This window comes from Colobus angolensis, unplaced genomic scaffold, assembly GCF_000951035.1.
Source record: "Colobus angolensis palliatus isolate OR3802 unplaced genomic scaffold, Cang.pa_1.0 Scaffold2, whole genome shotgun sequence".
NCBI lineage: Eukaryota > Metazoa > Chordata > Mammalia > Primates > Cercopithecidae > Colobus > Colobus angolensis.
The window spans coordinates 7,194,517-7,213,446 of record NW_012115154.1 but is presented as its reverse complement, the minus strand read 5'-3'; the positions used below and the strand labels follow the sequence as shown (position 1 = coordinate 7,213,446).

The window sequence follows — 18,930 nt, the reverse complement described above, 5'->3', positions numbered from 1 at the left end:
GCCATTCTCCTGCCTCAGCCTCCTGAGTAGCTGGGACTACAGGCACCTGCCACCATGCCCGGTTAATTTTTTTTTGTATTTTTAGTAGAAACGAGGTTTCACTGTGTTAGCCAGGATAATCTCCATCTCCTGACCTCATGATCCACCCACCTCGGCCTCCCAAAGTGCTGGGATTACAGGCGTGAGCCACCGCGCCCGGCCTAAAGCTTTTTTTTTTTTAAGGAAAAGAAGCAAACATAAAATTGTTTAGATTTACCAGCTGTTAACATTTTGTCCCAATTGCTTTAGCACTTTCTATCTATATATACATACAGCTACTCACACACATGTAGAACATTTTGGTGGTTAAAGCATTTGATATATGCAAATATCATGACATTTCATACCTGAATATCTCAGCAGGTATCTCCTCAGAACAAGACCATTCTCTTACATGTTCACAAGACAATTAATACAGAAAATTTATTATTGATGCAAAACTATGTACAATTTAATTTATGGTCCTCAGTGCCATTTCTTTAAAAAAAAAAAAACCCAGTATTTTAAAATTTCAAAAAAAATCACAATGACTCCCATTCCCTCTTTTCCCCAGCCCCTCGCAACTAACATTCTGCTTTCTGTTTGTATGAGTTTGACAACCCTAGGTACTTCATGTAAGTGGAGTCGTACAATATTTATCTTTTTCTGACTGGCTTATTTCACTTAGCATGATGACCTCAGGGTTCATCCATGTTATAGCATATGTCAGAATGAATAATATTTCATTGTATGTATATAATTATATATTTTTCATTCATTCATCTGTCAATGGACATTTGAGTCATTTCCAGTTTGACTATTGTGCATAATGCTGCTGTAAATATGGTGTACAGATGCCACTTTGAGACCCTGTTTTCAGTTCTTTGGGGGTATATAATCTGAAGTAGATTTGCTGAATCACATGGTAATTCTATGTTTACGTTTTTGAGGAACAATCATACTGTTTTTTGTAGCAGCTGTGCCATTTTTCATTTCTGCCAACAATGCACATGGGTTCAAATTTCTCACATCCTCTATCATTTTGTGTTTTCTGATTTTTTTTTTTTTAATAATAGCCATCCTAAGGAGTATGAAGTGTTATTATTACTTTTTTTTTCTTTTTTTGAGACAGTGTCTCACTCTGTCACCCAGGCTGGAGTTCAGTAGTGTGACTTCAGCTCACTGTAATGGCCGCCTCCCAGAAGTGATTCTTCTGCCTCAGTCTCCCAGGTAGCTGGGATTAGAAGTGCCTGCCCCCATGCCCAGCTAATTTTTGTATTTTTAGTAGAGATAGGGTTTCAGTATGTTGGCCAGGCTGGTCTTGAACTCCTGACCTCAAGTGATCGACCCACCTTAGCCTCCCAAAATGCTGGGATTCCAGGCATGAGCCACCGTGCCCAGCCAAGTGCTCCTATTTCTGAAGCATTTTCATATTATATACTGACATTCATTTTTAATGTCTTTATGAAGTGGATGTAGAAAAGGTGAATTTTATAAAGCAGGTAGAATACATGATTCTAAGATTCTGTGCAAAGTAATGAACAATTAAACTTCCTTATATTTGGGAAATGGTTTATCATTTACAAGGGACTTTCGCCCCAAATAAATATTTCATCATTGTTCCTCACAGTGAAACCACAAAGAAAGGCAGATATGTCATTTATTAGCCTTACTTAAGGGGGAAAAGAAACTGAGACTCAGAAATAGTAAGCAACTTTTATTGCAAGCAGCCTCAGCTCATTTTTAGAAGAATGAAGGATAATATAATGAAGAAATAAAAGGTAACATTTTCAAGGCCTCACACCACTAGAAAGTAGCAGAGTGCATGTTCTGATCCCATATCTAATGTTTTTTCTCCCACACTACGGTGGCCTCTGAACAGGGGAACGTCTGGAGGGATGGGTTTTGGTGGTAGCTTCTTAATGTATACTTACTGTGAATGAGAAAGATCTGTATATGTTTTCACTTTTAATTAAACTCCCAAGTGAAGCCTTTTCTTGACAGGAGGAGGGTGTTTGCTTTTACTACATTACTGCTGCCCCCTGGGGTTTGGAAAAGAAAAAACGTCTCTTCTACCCCTTTTCCACACAAAAAACACAACTCACACACACGAGCACACGTGCACACCTCACATTCACACACCACACGTGCACATGTGCCTCAAACACAGACATACACATCTTCCACATGTACCCCCGGCACACACACACCCCCCCCACATAAACATCACATGCATGCACGCCACACACACACTCCACACGTGCTCACAAACACACCCTTACTCCTTCCTTCCTCCCTGCTTCCAGGAGGGTGTGACCTGTCAAGTTTCTAGAGGGAGGCCAGTTCCCTCCAGGCCACACTGCTTTGTCGATGTTGACTTCTGATACACTTTGGCCTTATGGAGTGGGATGAAGAAAACTAGAAAAATTTCCAGCTTAAACAAAGTCAGGCCTTTAGACTGTGGTTTCATTTTCTGTTGGTTTGTTTGAAGCACTGTGAATCTGTCAATAGCCAGGTACACCTATATCACGATATGGGCAAAATCGAATGCTTTCTGGAAAATCTTCTCTGATTTGCCCTAATCTCTCTCTCTCCATTGACCACAGTGGTGAATGTTGACTCAGGACCAGGAGATAGTGGACAGCCCCACCTAAAAGTTTTGGGGTTTGGGGGCTACTTCGAGTCCCAGAAGACAGCCAGGGTCTCACTATCATCCTAGGCCATGGAATGACGTGCTCTGCCGTGCACGTCATGAAAGAATGACAAGATTCTTTCATCTACTGACACAGTCGGTGAGCACCTGTAGTCCCAGCTACTCAGGAGGCTGAGGCGGGAGGATCGCTGGAGCCCAGGTGTTCGAGGTTGCAGTGAGCTGTGGTCAGGCCATTGCATTCCAGCCTGGGCAACAGAGCAACACTCCATCTCTTAAAAAAAAAAATTCCCGTCATTGTCAAACCACCCACCTTCAGGATTTTTACACATCAAACCACCCATCTTCAAGATTTGTACACATCATATTAGGCCAAGTAATTTGATAGCACTTGGATAGCAAGGCTGGAAAAGCTAAGAGGAGGAAGGGTGGTAGGAACTCAGTTACATTAACTCCAATGTTCATTACTTTGTTTCATTGTGACTTTTTCTCCCCTAGCTCCTTCCTCACATCGTAGAAACATGGCATATAGGGCTAGAAGCAAAAGTAGAGATCGGTTCTTTCAGGGCAGCCAAGAATTTCTTGCGTCTGCTTCAGCGTCTGCTGAGAGGTCCTGCACGCCTAGTCCAGATCCGAGCGGCCACAGGGCTTCCCTGGACGACACGCCTGTGGATGATCTGACCCACAAGTTCACGAATCTGGGGAGTCAGGATCGCGCTCGGCCTCCCTTAGGCTCGTCCAAGGCTACCGATCTCGGAGGAACAAGTCAGGCCGGAGCAAGCCGGAGCTTTTTAGAGAACGGCAGTCAAGAGGACCCCTTGCATGGAAATCCAGGCAACACTTACCTTGCTTCCAATTCAACACCAGCCCCCAAGTGGAAGAGCCCCACATCCTGGACGAATGACCAAGGCGCCAGGAGAAAGACTGTGTTTCCTCCCACGCTACCTGCCACCCTCTCTTCTCTTGGCTCTCTGCAAACACCTGAAGCTGTGACCACCAGAAAGGGCGCAGGCTTGCTTTCCTCAGACTACAGGAACATCAACGGCAAAAGTGGAACTCAGGACGTCCAGCCTGGCCCTCTTTTTAATAATAACGCTGATGGAGTGGCCACAGATATAACTTCTACCAGATCCTTAAATTACAAAAGCACAAGCAGCAGTCAGAGAGAAATATCAACACCTAGGACTCAGGATGCTGGACCTGCTTCCCGAGATGTTCAGGCCACTGGCAGAATCACAGATGATGCTGGCCCAAGAGTGGCACTTGTTAATGGTAAATACAAAGGGAAGAAACTTGGGGCTAGTACATTTGTTCACGATACACCAAATGGCTCTAGTCAAGTGGCGGATAAAACTACTGATGTAGAAAAAACTGGTGCCACTGGTTTTGGCTTAACAATGGCAGTCACGGGGGAGAAAGATAAGTTACGTTCTGGAAGTCAGAGTCTGAGGAGCCTCGTCCCCATCACACCTGGGGAATCCACTGCCCCTGCACAAGTCAGCGCTCTGCCTCAGTCACCTGCTGCCCTTTCCTCAAGCAACAGAGCTGCAGTATGGAGGGCCCAGGGGCAGAACTGCACCCAGGTTCCTGTTTCCCCTGCCAGTGAGCTCACAAGGAAGACAACAGGCTCTGCTCAGTGTAAGTCACTGAAGGACAAATGGGCCCCTGTGTCTTGAGTCTGCGGCAGAGTGGCTATGGCTGCTGGTTTTTCCTTGGATGTTCCCCAGTTCTTAAAGGGCAGAGAGTTAGAGGGTTTTGGTTAAGGGGTGGTCTGGTGAGGAGGTTGACTAGTGAAGACAGGGAAGGACCAACCAGTAGAACCACAGGGAATAAGCTGCTACATTTATTGACAATAGGAATATTTCAACTATGATTTAAGAAATAAACATAACTTTCACAGGACTCTGAGGTCCACATTTTTGTTGTATGGAGGGGCTGTCTAGACACTCATGAGAAATACATAAATCATAGGAATTTTCTTGAACATGGCCTGCATTTCAGATATGTTTTCCCATTGTGAGATCAAGTGCCTTGGTTTTTGGTCTAAACATTAAGATCAGCATACATGCATCCTTTTTTGTTTCATAGATTCTTTATCTGATGTCACAAGGACCACATCTTCTAGGGTGGATGATCATGGCTCAAAGGAAATTTGTCTTGACCATCTGTATAAGGGTTGTCCGTTTAATGGTGAGTAACCTAAGGACTTTTCTGTAAGCTTCTACCTTTTGGCCATTGTAAATGACGCTGCTATGAACGTGGGTGTGCAAATGTCTTCTCAAAACCCGGCTTTCAATTCTTTTGGATATATACACAGAAGTGGAGTTGGGAGATCATACAGTACTTATTTTTTTATTTTTTTTTATTTTTTGAGACGGAGTCTCGCTCTGTCCCCCTGCCTGGAGTGCAATGGCGCGATCTTGGCTCACTGCAAGCTCCGCCTTGCAGGTTCACGCCATTCTCCTGCCTCAGCCTCCCGAGTAGCTGGAACTATAGGCGCCCTCCACCGCGCCCGGCTAATTTTTTGTATTTTTAGTAGAGACGGGGTTTCACCGTGGTCTCGATCTCCTGACCTTGTGATCCGCCCGCCTCGGCCTCCCAAAGTGCTGGGATTACAGGCGTGAGCCACTGCGCTCGGCATACAGTACTTCTTTTAATGTTTTTTTTTTTTTTTTCTGCGGAACTATTTTTCATAGTGGCTGTAGCATTTTTCTATCCCACCAGCAATGCACAAGGGTTCACATTTCTCCAATCCTCACCAACACTTGTTCTTTTTGTATGTGTGTTTGCCTTTTTTGTTTGTTTGTTTGTTTGTTTTGAGATGGAGTCTCGTTCTGTCACCCAGAATGGAGTGCATCAGTGCCATCTCACCTCACTGCAACCTCTGCCCCCTGGGTTCAAGTGATTCTCATGCCTCAGCCTCCCAAGTAGCTGGGATTACAGATGTGTGCCCACCACGTCCGGCTAACTTTTTTTTTTTTTTTTTGAGAGGGAGTCTTGCGCCCAGGCTGGAGTGCAGTGGCCGGATCTCAGCTCACTGCAAGCTCCGCCTCCTGGGTTTACGCCATTCTCCTGCCTCAGCCTCTCGAGTAACTGGGACTACAGGCGCCCCGCCAAATCGCCCGGCTAGTTTTTTTTGTATTTTTTGGTAGAGACGGGGTTTCACCGTGTTAGCCAGGATGGTCTCGATCTCCTGACCTCGTGATCCGCCCGTCTTGGCCTCCCAAAGTGCTGGGATTACAGGCTTGAGCCACCGCGCCCGGCCCCGGCTAACTTTTATATTTTTGGTAGAGACGGGGTGTTGGCACATTGGCCAGGCTGGTCTTGAACTCCTGACCTCAAGTGATCCACTCGCCTCGGCCTTCCGAAGTGCTGAGATTGCAGGCGTGAACCACTGCGCCCAGTCACTGTTTGTCTTTGATAGCAGCCATTCTAACAAGTGTGAGTTGTGAACTATAATGAGTGGTTATGTACTTTTCAATCAGCCAAGTCTCAAGTGGGGCCACTCAAGGTGTCCCTGCAGTGTCTAAACTTGTCTTTTTTGTTTGTTTGTTTTGGAGCTGTCACACATCTTTATTTTGAATATTTCAAAACAATTTAAACATAACAATGCAAATTTTGAAAAACAGAACTATTTTCTATCTTCCTGTACTGTAGCTTATAACATCTATTCATTCTTTAGCTGACATTTCTGCAATGGCTATCTTTTGTATGCCTAACCCTGTGCCAAATATGCAAGGGGGATGTAAGCTAAACCATAGTGCAGCCTTCTCTTTAGTGACTTTGTAATTAAGGTAGGGCATGAAAACATCCATAAAATGCTAGGCACGGTGACTTACGCCTGTAATCCCAGAACTTTGGGAGACTGAGGCAGGTAGATCACTTGAGGCCAGGAGTTCAAGACCAGTCTGGCCATCATGGTGAAAACCCATCTCTACTAAAAATACAAAAATTAGCCGGGCGTGGCGGCACAGGCCTGTAATCCCAGCTACTCGGGAGGCTAAGGCAGGGGAATCTCTTGAACCCGGGAGGTGGAGGTTGCAGTGGCCAAGATCGCTCCATTGCACTCCAGCCTGGGCAACAGAGTGAGTGAGACTCTGCCTCAAAACAAAAACAAAAGCAAACAAAAAATCCGCAAATGAGAAAACTGCGTGAAGTAAGTAAAAACGTATAAAAAATTAACCCCCAGCTGAGTATTGGGTACTGGCTAAAGGAATGCAAAAAACACAAGTCAGATGGGGATGGAGTGAGATTCGGTAGGAGAATCTTTCTTGAAGAGATGAACTGTAGGCCAGGGCTTCAAGGAAATACAGGCTGTTGTCTCTGCTGGAGAGCATTTTGGCTTAATACACTTGGGGGGTGCAGAAAGGGTAACTAAATTTCTGATTACCTCAAATTTCTATCTGGGTAGAGTGACTTTGGGGGGAGTGGGGAATTTTTGTTTTATTTTCTTTTTTTCTTTTTTCTTTTTTTTGAGACAGAATTTCACTCTGTCACCCAGGCTGGAGTGCAATGGAGTGATCTTGGCTCACTGCAACCTCAACCTCCCAGGTTCAAGTGATTCTGCTGCCTCAGTCTCCCGAGTAGCTGGGATTACAGGCACCCACTAACATGCCTGGCTAATTTTTGTATTTTTAGTACAGACAGGATTTCATCATGTTGGCTAGGCTGGTCTTGAACTCCTGGCCTCAAGTGATGTGCCTGTCTTGGCCTCCCAAAATGGTAGGATTACAGGCGTGAGCCACCACACCCGGCCTGAATTTTTGTTTTCTGATGCATCTCCAAGGTAATGAAGGAACCTGGATAATGGACACATAGCAATGTCAGCAGATATAGATGGGACCTGTCTGGCAGGGGACAGGCAGGAATGGATGGGGAAAGCTGGCAGTGAACTTGACTGAATTGTTTAGAATCCCCGCTCAACAGTCCCTCAGACCCCATCTTTGTCTTTGTAGGTAGTTGCAGCAAAGTCCACTTCCATCTGCCTTACCGGTGGCAGATGCTTATTGGTAACACCTGGACGGACTTCAACCCCATGGAGATGATCGAGGAGGCCTACTCTGACCCCAGAATCCACGTGTAAGTTGGTGACTGTACTCCGGCTTTCCAGAGCCCAGCATTGTCAAAGGGAAGCATTAGTGCTATTCTTAGGGGAAAAAGAAAAAAACACTTTTCCGTCGGAATCCCATTGCAGTGTGAAATACTTCTTGAGATAAAAATGGCAAGTGCCTGCTGAGTTAATGAAGGAAAAACACCGCTGGGTGGGTTTGAGGTCACGCTGAGCCTGGCTAATACTAGAGATCCTGGGAATGTTTGCTAACTCAAATGAAACAAACAGTGACATGATTATTTGTTTAGTTGATAGTTGTCTGTGTCCTGCAGAAAAACACAGTGCAGAGGCCGGTTTGTATCCTGATCAATTCATCACGGAACTATTAAAAGTACTAAATGATTTAGGATGAAAGAGCCTTTGGCTTAACTTCATAGTTTAAAAACATGATTTGAATAATTTCTTATAGTTTTAGTGTAGAATTTTGTTGTGTACTTTAGCATTTAATACCTTCCTTATGTTTGCTATTTTCTCTAGTCTGGAGTCGTCTAAGAGGGTACCTGACATTTCTGCTTCTGGTTGAACGTCGTTCATGCTTATAATCCTAGCACTTTGGGAGGCTGAGGCAGGAGAATCACTTGAGCTTAGGAGTTTGAGATTAGCCTGGGCAATTTGATGAAACCCTGTCTCTACTAACAATACAAAAACTAGCCAGGCATGGTGGCACGCACCTATGGTCCCAGCTACTCGGGAGGCTGATGTGAGAGGATCAGTGGAGCCCAAGAAGTTGAGGCTGCAGTGAGCCGTGATTGTGCCACCACACTCCAGCCTGGACGACAGAGTGAGACCCTGTCTCAAAAATAAGTAAAAACATTTCTCCTTCTGGAAGAGCTGAAATGGGTGATACCCATATGACCATATTTATCTATGATGTGTAGGAATATAAGAAACATCCCAGTTTAACAAGGAAATTCTTTAGGGGGAAAAGTTACATTACTTTTCATCGTATGAGAATTTAGTGATTTGGGGGGTTGGAGATTCTGTGTTGCTGCATTTTTACCACTAGAGGGCGACATCAGCTATTTTCTTGTTGCTATGTCTATATTTCCGCCCCCAGGCAAGTTGAGAGCAGGGTTTCTCAACCTGAGCACGACTGACATTTTGGGCCAGATAGTTGTTTGCTCTCAGGGCTGATTAGCGCTATTCCTAGCCTCAATCCACAGATGACAGGAAGCACCAACCCTCCCACCAGCCCTGCTGGTTGTCATAACCCAAAATGTCTGCAGATGTTGTAAAATATCCACGGAGGTCAAAATCGTTCCTGATTGAGAACCACTGATCTAAGAGGCCTTTCTTAGAGCAGCAGTTCTCAAACTTTTTGGTCAGAGAACTCCTCAACACTTAGAATGTATTCAGGACCCAAGGCTGGGCGCAGTGGCTCATGCTTATAATCCCAGCACTTTGGGAGGCCGAGGCGGGCGGATCACAAAGTCAGGAGTTTGAGACCAGCCTGGCCAACGTAGTGAAACCCCGTCTCTACTTAAAAAATACAAAAAGTTTGCTGGGCGTGGTGGCAGGCGCCTGTAATTCCAGCACTTGGGAGGCTGAGGCAGGAGAATAGCTTGAACCCAGGAGGCAGAGGTTGCAGTGAGCCGAGATTGCGCCACTGCACTCCAGCCCAGGCAACAGAGCGAGACTGTCTCAAAAGAAAAAAAAAAAATGTGTTCAGGATCCCAAAGAATTTCTGTTTATGTGGAATATAGCTATCAATATTTACCATATTAAAAATTAAAACTGAGAACAATTATATATTTGATTCACTTAAAAATAAGAATAAATTTGCTATATGTTAACATAATGAACATGTTTCATGTAACTATATTTAATACTATATACATGCTTATGTATGCCCATTTAATATACATACCCAGGTATATAACTGTGTGTATTTATATATGTATATATAATATTTATATGGACAATTATAAAATAACTGTTTTCCAAAACAAAAAATTTATTGAGAGGAGTTTTATATTTTTGCAAAGTAATGTCTGGCATGATAGAAGATAACTAGATTCTCATATCTGCTTCTTTATTCAGTCTGCTGTGAAATCATATATTGTGTAGCCTCTGGAAAATTTTGTCGTGTATTCATGAGAGAATGAAAGTGAAAAAAGCAAATAATGTTTAATGTTATTATGAAAATAACTTTAACCTTGCCAATTTTCCACAAGGGTCTCCACATTTTGATAGCGATTTAAATAATAATAAATAATTTTTAAAATGGACCAAATGTGAGTTTCTAACTTACTTTCTAACATTGAGCCAATCAGGAGTTTTGTGGGCATAGTTTTATTTTGGGATTTTTCTGAGGGAAGAATGCGCCATGTGACACCATTAATTATGTGGTGCAGGCAAGTCACTTTCCTCTCTGCATTTCCATGTTTCTTTTATGTATAGGACCTGAAGCTATGGAAAGAAAACTTGAAGATCTATCTTAGCCCTGAAAGTTTAATTCTGCGCTCTCATTAGGGAAGACGAGATTGTAGAAAACAGGGGTCAATGAAACATTATGTTAACTTAATACTTTTCTCTCTCAGCTGTTCTGTAGGACGTTATACAATCAATTTTCGGGAAATGAGTTGTTGTGATTTCATTCCTGTCCGACGCCTCTCCACTCCTTCTTCTGTCACCAACCCAGCCAATTCTGTCTTCACCACCACATGGATTTGGTATTGGAAGAATGAATCTGGCACCTGGATTCAATATGGAGAAGAGGTGAGCACTGTTCCTCTTTGCAGAGGGCTCTTGTTTAAACTTGTCAACTTAAGAGGAACACTATTGGCTGGGCAGGGTGGCTCACGCCTGTAATCCCAGCACTTTGGGAGGCCAAGGCAGGCGAATCATCTGAGGTCAGGAGTTCGAGACCAGCCTGGCCAACATGGTGAAACCCCATCTCTATTAAAAATACGAAAATTAGCCGGGCATGGTGGCAGGCGCCTATAATCCTGGCTACTCCAGAGGCTGAGGCGGGAGAATCTCCTGAACCCGGGAGGTGGAGGTTGTAGTGAGCTGAGATTGCACCACTGCATTCCAACCTGGGGGATGGAGTGAGACTCTGTCTCCAAAATAAATGAATAAATAAATCAAATAAAAAGAACACTATTAATAAAATGTTTGATGCCTATGTGGTTACCCATGGAGTGTGGGAGAGGAAGTGGTATTTTTTTACTTTGTACACAGCTATATTCAATTTTTTTTCAGCAAGCATGCACTCCAGTTGCAGTCATACATTAAACTATATATTAATTTTAATTTTAATTTTTTTTTTGAGATGGAGTTTCACTCTTGTCACTCATGCTGGAGTACAATGGTGTAATCTTGGCTCCCTGCAACCTCCACCTCTGGGTTCAAGCGATCTTCCTGCCTCAGCCTCCCGAGTAGCTGGGATTACAGGCATGCATGACCATGCCCAGCTAATTTTTGTATTTTTAGTAGACATAGGGTTTCACATGTTGGACAGGCTAGTCTTGAACTCCTGACCTCAGGTTATCCACCCACCTTGGCCTCCCAAAGTGTTGGGATTACAGATGTGAGCCACTGTGCCTGGCCATATATTAATTATTTTTAAGGAACCCCTTGAGACATGTCAGCTGCACTTCCCTCTTTCCTCACCATCAGAGGGGAGAGTGGAACCTTGAGATAGCTTTCTTTTTTTTTTTTTTCTTTGAGACGGAGTCTCGCTCTGCTGGCCAGGCTGGAGTGCTGTGGCCGGATCTCAGCTCACTGCAAGCTCCGCCTCCCGGGTTCACGCCATTCTCCTGCCTTAGCCTCCCGAGTAGCTGGGACTACAGGTGCCTGCCACCTCGCCTGGCTAATTTTTTGTATTTTTTAGTAGAGACGGGGTTTCACCATGTTAGCCAGGATGGTCTCGATCTCCTGACCTCGTGATCCGCCTGTCTTGGCCTCCCAAAGTGCTGGGATTGCAGGCTTGAGCCACTGAGCCCGGCCTGAGATAGCTTTCTATGTATAAACACATAAATATACAGAGACTACTGCTTTGAGCTGGAAAAGAGGGCGAGAGTGAGAACTTAAAGGACCATATGGATGATGGCATGGTTAATTAAACCAGGGCATGTGTTAATTCACTAATGCAGTGAAACCACATCTGGTACAGATAGTCACTACTCTTCAGTCAGAGTCTGGATTTAGATGGACTTAAAGGACTGGAACTAGAAGATTCTAGGCTGACCCATAGTGGGGGCATAGTAATAGGGGATGGAAGTTTAGATGAGCAGAGCTTCTGTCCTTCTGTCTCAGTGTCCCTTCCTCCCTTCAACTCATAGATTAAAGAGAGAAAGAAAGCAGACCTTAAGCAGGTAATGAAATCAGGGTGATAAGAAACAGAAAATGAAAGGAAGAGATTAAAATGAAGCCAAGAACAATGCATGGGCTGGGCGCGGTGGCTCACTTCTGTAAGCCCAGCACTTTGGGAGGCCGGGGGCGGGGGCTGGATCACCTGAAGTCAGGAGTTCGAGACCAGCCCGGCCAACATGGTGAACCCTGTCTCTACTAAAAATACAAAAAATTAGCCGGACGTGGTGGTGGGCACCTGTAATCCCAGCTACTCAGGAGGCTGAGGCAGGAGAATTGCTTGAACCTGGAGGCAGAGGTTGCAGTGAGCCGAGATTGCACCACTGTACTCCAGCCTGGGTGACAGAGTGAGACTTCATCTCAAAAAAAAAAAAAAAAAGATAATGCAGGGACAAAGAAATGGCAGCGTAAGGTTCTACATATTTAGGTTGGTGTAAAATTACTTTTGGGTTGGTGGTAATTACTTTTAATAGCAAAAACAGTGATTACTTTTGCACCGAACTAATAGTTACAAATCAGTGGGTTATACATTTGGTTCTGAGCTGCCTAACTGCCAAAGCAAACCAAATACTTGGGAGAGGTACTGCTCTGTCATGTTAGTGAGGCCTGAGAAAAACACCTCCAAAGCGGGCCACATGGCAGGAACCCTGTGTGCTGTGGTGAGGTCCTCAACCACAAACAGCCCTACCATGAATTCATTTGCATGTTGATTTCCCAACTGTCTTAGCAGCAGATACATTTTATCAAACCATCTTTCAAAGACCTTACAGGAGCCAAGGAGAGTAGAGCAGGGCTGCCCTGGTGGAATAGGATAGGGGCTCAGAGCGGTCTCCTGGGCCCCTCCTTGTTGCTCTCCTCTCTCCTGTGGTGGCCCATGTAGCATCTTTGCGGAACAGAGTTCTGCTGAAACTCCCGTGTGTGTGAAAACGCCTATGATATTAAACTTTGCACAGATTCTTTGTATGCTCAAGCCAAGGATGATGTCAAATAAGTGATTCTGTCAGGCACCTGTGGAAATAAAATTATAAACCCAAATTAATTAGCCTTGGTTAAAATAAAAATAAGCTATAGGTCTTGATAGTTTTTATATCAAATAATTGGAATTTTCAGTAAGATATAAAGGGGAAGGGTTGGCAAACATTTGCATTCTGGTTACATCAAGGTTCCAGGAGGCCAGACGTGGTGGCTTATGTCAGTAATCCCAGCACTTTGGGAGGCCAAGGCGGGTGGATCACCTGAGGTCAGGAGTTCAAGACCACCCTGGCCAACATGGTGAAACTATGTCTCTATTAAAAATACACACAGAAAATTAGCTGGGCGTGATGGTGCCCACCTGTAATCCCAGCTACTTAGGAGGCTGAGGCAGGAAAATCGCTTGAACCCAGGCGGTAGGGGTTGCAGTGACCCAAGACTGTGCCACTACACTCCAGCCTGGGTGACATAGTAAGACTCAAAAAAAAAAAAAAAAAAGTTTCAAGAACCAAAAAGAACTATTCGGGAGAAAGAGAGTATTTAAATTTAAGTTTAAATTTACACAAGTTCAATCATGTTCCCTAATAAAACATCAAGAAACTTCCGGAGCTTTTTTTTTTTTTTTGAGACAGAGTTTTGCTCGTTACCCAGGCTAGAGTGCAATGTTGTGCTCTTGGCCCACTGCAGCCTCTGCCTCCCAGGTTCAAGCAATTCTCCTGCCTCAGCTTCCTGAGTAGCTGGGATTACAGGTACCCACCACCATGCCTGGCTAATTTTTTGTATTTTTGGTTGAGATGGGGTTTCACCATGTTGGCCAGGCTGGTCTCAAACTCCTGACCTCAGGTGATCCGCCTGCCTCAGCCTCCCAAAGTGCTGGGATTACGGGCGTGAGCCACCACGCCCAGCCCTTCCTGAGTTTTTTAATACAAAGTTCTCTCTGGGACATTTAGTCTGTGTTAGCTGTAGAGTTTTTATTTTATTTATTTTTATATTCTGGATTCCCATGAGAACTGCAGAGTTTTTAGAATGTAACATTCAATCTGCAAACACATGAATGTTGTATTCACTAAATGTGACGTGGGTTTGTTGGACGTTCACTGAAGATGTGAATGAACTCTTACTGTCATCCTAATAAGACCCATCATTACATAAACTGGGCTCTAGTTATTAAAAAAAAAAAAAAAAAAAGGAAAAATCAGGTCCTGGGTTTAACGTTTTCCTTGCTGGGAGTCCAAGTAAAATTAAAATAATGTTTCTGGGAGATTTGAACCCCACATATCAGGAGCAGCCTGGTTTCTTTCATGGGTCAATACATTATGGTCCAAGTTTGCAGCTCTTTGGTGACCTGCCTTGAGCCAGTGTACGGGCTAAAATATTTAGAGAAAGGAGTGGACTGTGTAGCCTTCAGCCAGTGAAGAAATAAATAAAAGCGTAGCCAGCTTTTATTTCTTGTAACTGAATTTTGAATAAGTCAGGTAACTAAGAGTTCTGGGTTGGAACCTCTCTAAGAGGACCTTGAGGTGTAGAGATTTTTGCCAACAAGTAGGTACATATGCTTTGATTATGAGCTCTCTGGGAGGTAAAATAGATATTGTTTTATGGAAACTGATGTACTTAACCGGGACTCATACCTACATAGATGGGGGGCAGGGAGAGGGTGTGGTATTAGGAGAAGTGATGACTGAATCGATGGGCAGCTGGGCAGCAGTGGTGTAGGGTATAGTGATAGCAGGGCTGACAGGAGGGCAGAGCCCGAGAGTCACTGGATGTGCACCAGGTAGGGAGTACAGATTCAGGTCTTCGAAGATGTTTACCAGCAAAGTAGCTAAACTTAGCAGCTGTGGAAGCTGGTGTTGAGAAACAGCAGGAGGCTATGGCCTGAGGGACCCTCTCAGAGCAAGGACAAGCCACAGCTCTAGAAAGCCAAGGTTGAGGCAATCATTGACACCCAGGATATAAGCTAAGACCTGTTTACTGCAACTGAAACATAGATTCAAGTCTTGTGGGGAATAAGTAATTGGCGACTGTATGATTTATTCATTTATTCAGACCTTGAGTAATAGTACTGTACTCTAGGACACATGATGGCTATTAAATTAATGGTAGCTAAAAGGTCTAATGAGACATCTTGCAAGGCTGTCACTATCTGTCACCTAAGAGTATGGGACAACTGTAGCTTAGGATTGCCAAAGAACTGGGGCCAGCTCAGCACAGATATGACTGATTTTCAGATACCACAAAAAAGACTTATCCTTACAAGAATACCTTAGGATACCTTTACAATAGAAACACCTGGTAATTGACCCAGACAGCACACAGAAACAAGAGAGGGATGTTGAGAGTTGCTTCTGGACCATCAGTCCCTTGTGTGACCTCCTGACCATAACATACCCTGACATGGGCATGTTCCTGCTGTCCTATTAGTCTTACAATAGCGAGGGTTGAATGAACCAGCCTATACAGCAAACAGTACCTGAGACTCATCTCTGATGTGGACTAAACCAAGGGGAAATGTTACCCTGGAGGACTTCACCACCAATCAGGGTTCATGAACATGACAAGTGCAGTGTGAGGGCAAGGCTAGAGAAGGTCAGAGTGGAGCCATGCTAGGCTGTGCGGATGCCCAGACACTGCCTTACTGGCCCTGTGCTGTCCAGTATGACAACCACTTGCCATATGTGGCAATTTCATTTTAAACTTTAATCAAACACATACAAAATTAAGAAATCAGTTGGTCACTGTAGTCACATTTTCAGCGCTGTATAGCCACATATGAAGGAGTTAAAAATATGCCACTCTGGGCCAGGCGCAGTGGCCCATGCCTATAATTCCAGCACTTTGGGAGGCTGAGGCGGGCGGATCACAAGATCAGGAGATTGAGACCATCCTGGCTAACACAGTGAAACCGCATCTCTACTAAAAATACAAAAGAATTAGCCGGGCGTGGTGGCGGGCACTTGTAGTCCCAGCTACTCGGGAGGCTGAGGCAGGAGAATGGCGTGAACCCAGGAGGCGGAGCTTGCAGTGAGCAGAGATCGCACCACTGCACTCCAGCCTGGGCGACAGAGCAAGACTCTGTCTCAAAAAACAACAACAACAAAAAAAGCCACTCTGGCATATTGACTATTTTGAGTTAAAAGTACTTGAAAAACAGCAGGTGCAAGATGATCACTCTGACCTTCTGTTACTTAAAAGCAGGAGATGAAATTCCCATGTGAAAGATGTTCTTCCCTGGCCTGGCGTAGTGGCCCACACCTGTAATCCCAGCGCTTTGGGAGGCTGAGGCGGGCTGATCACTTGAGGTCAGGATTTGGAGACCAGCCTGGCCAACATGGTGAAACCCCATCTCTACTAAAAATACAAGAATCAGTCAGGCGTGGTGGTGCATGCCTGTAATCCCAGCTACCCAGGAGGCTGAGGCAGGAGAACTGCTTGAACCCGGGAGGTGGAAGTTGCAGTGAGCTGAGATCATGCCATTGCACTCCAGCCTGGGTGTCAGAGCGAGATTCATTGAGTGTCAAAATAATAATAATAATAAAAAATAAAGAAAGAGGTCCTCCCTATACCAGAATGAAAGTAGCATTCTTATCATCAGGGCCAGGAAACCTGTGCAAACAAATCCTATTAGGCAAATCTTCATCCTCCTGGACACTTCTCTACCAAATTAACTTCCCTAGCCAAAGCCCCTTTGCCTCATCCCATTTTCATAATCTATGACTCTTTGTCTAATTCAATACAAGTGTTTATCTCTAACTGCAGCTTTAGGTCTTCACTTTCTTGTGAAGTCTCCTGTGCCACGTAAAACTTGTATTAAATGAACGTGTATGCTTTTCTCCTGTTGGTCTTTTTGTATACAAATTTATGGAGTACAAATGTAATTTTGTTACATGCATAGATTACCTAGTAGTAAAGTCAGGGCTTTTAGGGTGTCCCTCACCTGAATAACATACATTGTACCCATTAAGTAATTTTTCATCATCTACTCCCCTCCCAACCTGCCCTATCCTGAGTCTCCACTGTCATTCCTATTGTGATCTTATGTCAATTTAATGCTCAGATCCAGCCAAAATACTGAAAAAGGGTAGAGGTGAAATTTTGCTTCCCTGGCTGGGTGCTGTAGCTCACGCCTGTAATCCCAGCACTTTGGGAGGCCAAGGCAGGCAGATCACCTGAGGAGTTCGAAACCAGCCTGATCAATAGAGTGAAACCCCATCTCTACTAAAAATACAAAAATTAGCTGGGGTGTGGTGACATGCGCTTGTAATCCCAGCTACTCAGGAGAATCCCTTGAACCCAGGAGGCGGAGGTTGCAGTGAGCCAAGATTGTGTCACTGCACTCCAGCCTGGGCAACAGAGGGAGAGGGAGACCCTGTCTCAAAAAAAAAAGAAAAGGAAAAAGAAAAGGAAGGAAGGAAGGAAGGAAAGAAAGGAAAGAAAGAAAGAAATTTTGCCTCCCCTACATATCATATAGGACAGCACAGAGAACATTTTCATCACCACAGAATGTTCTAGTGAACAGCACTGGTCTAGACCCTAGAGCCTTGCTAGTCAAAGTGAGGTCCACAGACCAACAGCATCAGCCTCAGCGTCACCCAGGAGCTGGCTGAAGTATGGAATCTAAATTGTCCCCAACTTCCCAGAATCATATCTGCACTTTAATATGATCTCTGGGGCACTCACATGTATGTCAAAGTTTGAAAGTCTCTGGCCTTTTAAGTGAGGAACAGAGAGGGTTTTACAGAGCTGAGCAGGCAGTGGATGGATACAGGGCTTCAGCTGTAGGGATGGGAAATTGGGAAGCGATTCAGTTAGTGGTCAAACCAGGGGATATCAAGGTGCCAAAGCTGTTCCACCTGCCCCACATCATGCCAGAGGTGTTTTGCTCGAGGAAGGCGTAGGGTTTACCAGGCACCATCGAATCACAGCAGCAATCTCTTTTACAATCACTCTGATAGATACTATCCACACAGCTGTGGCAACAAGCATCTTCATGATATGAATTAATTGTTGGCTGCTGTAAGTTAGAACATTCTGCTAAAGTCAGCATCATTGTCCCTTCCACCCTTTGTACTGGTTCTACCTCGCGAAACACGTTCAAGTTTATTCCCACTTTGCCCTGTGTACAAATATGTGAACACTGCTTTCTGGTCCCACCATGCTCCACTCCAGGATAAAGAGACCCAGCTCAGGCCTTCCTCTGTCCAGGACATTTTCCTTAGACACTTTCATTCTGTTGCCCTCTGCTTACAACCAGCAGGCATTTCCATTAAGGAAGAGGAAGGGGTGTGGGTCTAGCTGAAAGCCCAAGAGTCTGGAATGTCATTAAAAAAAGGAACCATGAGCCCCTCCCCACCACGGCTGCCTGGAAAAATTTGCTTTCATTAACTCCTTTGTTCTAGATCACAGGAAACAAGTGTCTCTTCACCATTATATACAGGGAACCCCTGCTGCTAGGGGTGTACATCTAGTCTGCCCTGATCGGCCACCCTGGCCACTGGAATGAGGGCAGTGGATCAGTGGCCTAGCCTGCCCGCTTGCTAAAATCAACTCATTTCCCTTTTACCCACCCATTCTGATGTTTGCATGCTTTCTATATACTTTGAGACTAGAGATTATAGCTTTACATTTGGGGGGTATGCCTCATCCCTTCCTTCCTTCTTCCCTCCCTCCCTCCTTCTCTCCTTCCCTCCCTCTCTCCCTTCCTTCCTTCCTTCCTTCCTTCCTCTCTCTCTCTTTCTTTTCCTTCCTCCCTTCCTTCCTTCCTTCCTCTCTCTCTCTTTCTTTTCCTTCCTTCCTTCCTTCCTTCCTTCCTTCCTTCCTTCCTTCCTCTTCTCTTTCTTTTCTTTCTTTCTTTTTTTCTCACCAT

General features: G+C 44.6%; 1 protein-coding gene across 1 annotated transcript in view; it reads left to right on the top strand.

Annotated features, from left to right (window-relative positions):
• The window catches only part of ZC3HAV1 (zinc finger CCCH-type, antiviral 1), an 81,631-nt gene that overhangs the window by 39,002 nt on the left and 23,699 nt on the right, over positions 1–18,930 (top strand). Inside the window, exons 3-6 of the mRNA XM_011941557.1 lie at positions 3,167–3,940; positions 4,757–4,858; positions 7,624–7,747; positions 10,319–10,496. Of these exons, the coding sequence (XP_011796947.1) occupies positions 3,167–3,940; positions 4,757–4,858; positions 7,624–7,747; positions 10,319–10,496 (1,178 nt within the window). The remainder of the gene's footprint in view (positions 1–3,166; positions 3,941–4,756; positions 4,859–7,623; positions 7,748–10,318; positions 10,497–18,930) is intronic.